The following is a 3,308-nucleotide window of genomic DNA, read 5'->3' on the forward strand; positions in this document are numbered from 1 at the left end:
CTTGACATAGGGAAGACAGGGCCCTGGAAGCCTCCTCCCCAAAAACAGATCGATCAAAAACCCGTATCATCTCCTCCTTAAAGTCCTGATACTGGTTAGTACACTCAGCCCTTGCCTCCCAGATTGCCGTGCCCCACTCACGAGCCCGTCCAGTAAGGAGAGATATGACGTAGGCGACACGAGCAGTGCTCCTGGAGTAAGTGTTGGGCTGGAGAGAAAACACAATATCACACTGGGTGAGGAACGAGCGGCATTCAGTGGGCTCCCCAGAGTAACACGGCGGGTTATTGATTCTGGGCTCCGGAGATTCGAAAGCCCTGGAAGTGGCCGGTGGATCGAGGCGGAGATGGTGAACCTGTTCTGTGAGGTTGGAGACTTGGGTGGCCAGGGTCTCAACGGCATGTCGAGCAGCAGACAATTCCTGCTCGTGTCTGCCTAGCATCGCTCCCTGGATCTCGAAGGCTGAGTGGAGAGGATCCGAAGTCGCTGGGTCCATTCTTGGTCGGATTCTTCTGTTACGGTGCGTGAATGAGGACCCAAAAGCGAATTAACGTAAACAGAACTTCTTTAATAACAAAACATAGGTAGGCTCAGATGGACCGGCAGATTCCGACAGGACAGGACAAGGCTGCAGCAAACATGACGATAGTCTGGTTCAGGCATGAAAAACACAAACAAGAATCCGACAAAGACAGGAACAAAAACAGAGAGAGATATAGAGGACTAATCAGAGGGAAAAAGGGAACAGGTGGGAAAAGGGGTGACGAGGTAGTTAGGAGGAGACAAGGAACAGCTGGGGGAAAGAGGGGGAGAAAAGGTAACCTAATAACGACCAGCAGAGGGAGACAGGGTGAAGGGAAAGGACAGAAACAAGACACAACATGACAATACATGACACCGTCTTCACCCGAGAAAAATAGTTTTGTTGATGAGTTCTGAATCTTCTCAAATAACATAAAATCAAAGTACAATCATCCATTCTGGAATGGGGGTAGTCTAAAGTGACTTGTATCCAAGCCAAGCTCATTGGCCACTGTGTAGAACAGGAAACAATTAATTGCCCTTTTCCTGTCAAATGGAAATCAAACTTTTGGTTTAGTTTGAGGAGATGTCGTTCTTTTTACTGAATGATTGCTTGTTAGTATTGCTTCAGGGAAAAGTGCCATAAGGCGTGTCTAAGTCCAGCTGTTGTAAAAAGCTGTGATTTTATTTTAGAAGTGGAGTAATAGTTATCATCAGGAAATAGAGACAGCGAGAGACGGATTTCCACACATTTATTGTAGTTGAATAGTTGAATTGAAGAGGAAGTTTCAACATGATTCAACAGTTTCATATGAATAAATAGGCAACTAAATAAATATATCAATAAATATACTGATGTTTGTATAAATATGTTTCAGGGTCAAGTAGGATGTGATGTTGTTCATTACGAAATCATTCCAATACAACTGGAATGTATGTAAATCTCAAAAAAATAAAAACTATTGATAAATAAAAATATAAGTTTAGTACATAGTACTTGGTTGTATATAAGAAACCGACTGTCTCTTCATTTAAAAGTCTCATGCCACTCGAAATCTAGTATTGTATTTCAACCTGGATAGAACATGATAGAATTCAGCCTATCAATCTTATAAATACTTATTTGGTTTGTATCTTGTAACAGTTCAGAATTCCGGAGTATTCATGGAATGATTCCCCCTCTTCATTTGTTGCTGTTGAGGAAAATATAAGATTACGTTATTACAATATAATTGCCCATGTGAAGTTGATTCAGAACTTTTTGTGAAGCTAGATAAGAAAATTCCCCAAGCTTAGGATAAAGAGAGATGAAAGTCTGTGTGGTCCTTAAACTCATACAGCCTATCTAGTACTTACTTGGCCAGCATCTTCTCAATGACCTTCTTGACCCAAGGAGCGCTGACATCCAGACAAATCTCCTGACCGCTCTTGCTCAGAGTGGCACTGCAGGACAGGCACACAGCACAGTCATACAATCATTAAACCTGGTAAAAACTACATTTTATTGTCAGCATTAGCTAATGAAATTGGATGGTAGTCAGGGAGTAGGACTGACTAATTGAAGTTATATATTTTTAAGTTAACGTTATATAGTAACCACATTTAATGTCAACATCTTATAATAACCATATTTTACAGTAAGCATTTGCCAGTGTAATATGACTATAATCAGGAAGCAGCAGGACTCACATGATCTCAGTGTCTCTGCAGTGCGAGCTGGGAGGGAACATCTCCACCTTCTTAATGAGTTTACCAATACGTCTGCTCTCCGTCTCAATGCAGCGACATCGCAGGTCAGCCCCCATGCCTCTCAGACTCATCTCTGAAAGAGGTAAGAGGTCAAGGGTCAGGGGTAGACAGAATACACAGGCATCCACCGTGATGACAAACACACTTGATTAGTTTTAGGGGGAAAGAGAGAGTCATTTGGATAAAAGCGTTTTAAAATGGCATTTATATATATATATAAATATATATAAATAAAGATGCAGAGGGACAGATTGAGTTGTATGTACAATGAGATACAAGATACAGTACAGTATATAAAGGTAAATAGTAATCCTACTGCTCATAACCATTATATTCATGTCCATTGGTGTCAATGCATTGAGTCAGAGTGATGTAGGTAATAATATAAACTCACCCTCAGTAATGGTCAGGAGGGCCAGGAGCACAACGACAAGGCTGGCTGACATTCTGATGCTCATCTTGGGGTTACAGATGATCCTACTAGAAATCCTCCAATAAAGTGTGTTGTTATCTCGCTGGTAACAAGTGTTATATCTTTCTCTTAATGTCAGTCCGGTAGCAAGTTCTCTTTTTTTTCTTTCTCTTCTTCCTTCTCTGTCTGTGGCGAGTTTGAAGCTTCCGCTGTGAGGAGAGCTGTTTTAAAGCCGAATTCTGGAAGTGAGTCATTGTGAAATCGGGGACTTGGCTAGGTGAGGCAGGGTATTTCTCCATTTTACTCCTGAGTGACAGCAGCTTTAAAGTACTAATTAAGCCTTTAAAAAAAAAGTGTTAGTAGTTACTATCTTGTCTCATCCCTACAACTCCCGTATGGGCTCGGGAGAGACGAAGGTCGAAAGCCATGCATCCTCTGAAACACAACCCTGGCAACCTTGGTTAGCGCGCACTGCACCCGGCCCGCCACAGGAGTCGCTAGTGTGCAATGAGACAAGGATATCCCTACCGGCCAAACCCTCCCTAACCCGGACGACGCTAGGCCAATTGTGCGTTGCCCCATGGACCTCCCGGTCTTAGACCACTGCGCCACCAGGGAGTCCCCC

The 3,308-nt window shown here is 42.9% G+C and overlaps 1 protein-coding gene across 1 annotated transcript; it reads right to left on the bottom strand.

Moving 5' to 3' along the window:
• Positions 1-1,260: 1,260 nt before the first annotated feature.
• On the bottom strand, positions 1,261-3,080 carry LOC110538491 (permeability factor 2). The gene is made up of 4 exons (XM_021625342.3): positions 2,666-3,080; positions 2,212-2,344; positions 1,879-1,965; positions 1,261-1,715 (listed from the first exon to the last, which is right to left on the bottom strand). The coding sequence occupies exons 1-4, from the start codon at positions 2,727-2,729 to the stop codon at positions 1,706-1,708; spliced, it is 294 nt and encodes a 97-aa protein (XP_021481017.3). The 5' UTR covers positions 2,730-3,080; the 3' UTR covers positions 1,261-1,705.
• Positions 3,081-3,308: the final 228 nt, after the last annotated feature.

Source organism: Oncorhynchus mykiss, chromosome 12 (assembly GCF_057628025.1).
Source record: "Oncorhynchus mykiss isolate SJ-2025 chromosome 12, ASM5762802v1, whole genome shotgun sequence".
NCBI lineage: Eukaryota > Metazoa > Chordata > Actinopteri > Salmoniformes > Salmonidae > Oncorhynchus > Oncorhynchus mykiss.

Bases quoted from the DNA above. Each gene is read 5' to 3' on its own strand.
- LOC110538491 (XM_021625342.3), bottom strand. From the start codon at position 2,729: ATGAGCATCAGAATGTCAGCCAGCCTTGTCGTTGTGCTCCTGGCCCTC. The intron at 2,345-2,665 runs GTGAGTTTATAT...TACCTCTTTCAG, and splicing joins CCTCCTGACCATTACTGAGG to AGATGAGTCTGAGAGGCATG. The intron at 1,966-2,211 runs GTGAGTCCTGCT...CCTGTCCTGCAG, and splicing joins TGCAGAGACACTGAGATCAT to TGCCACTCTGAGCAAGAGCG.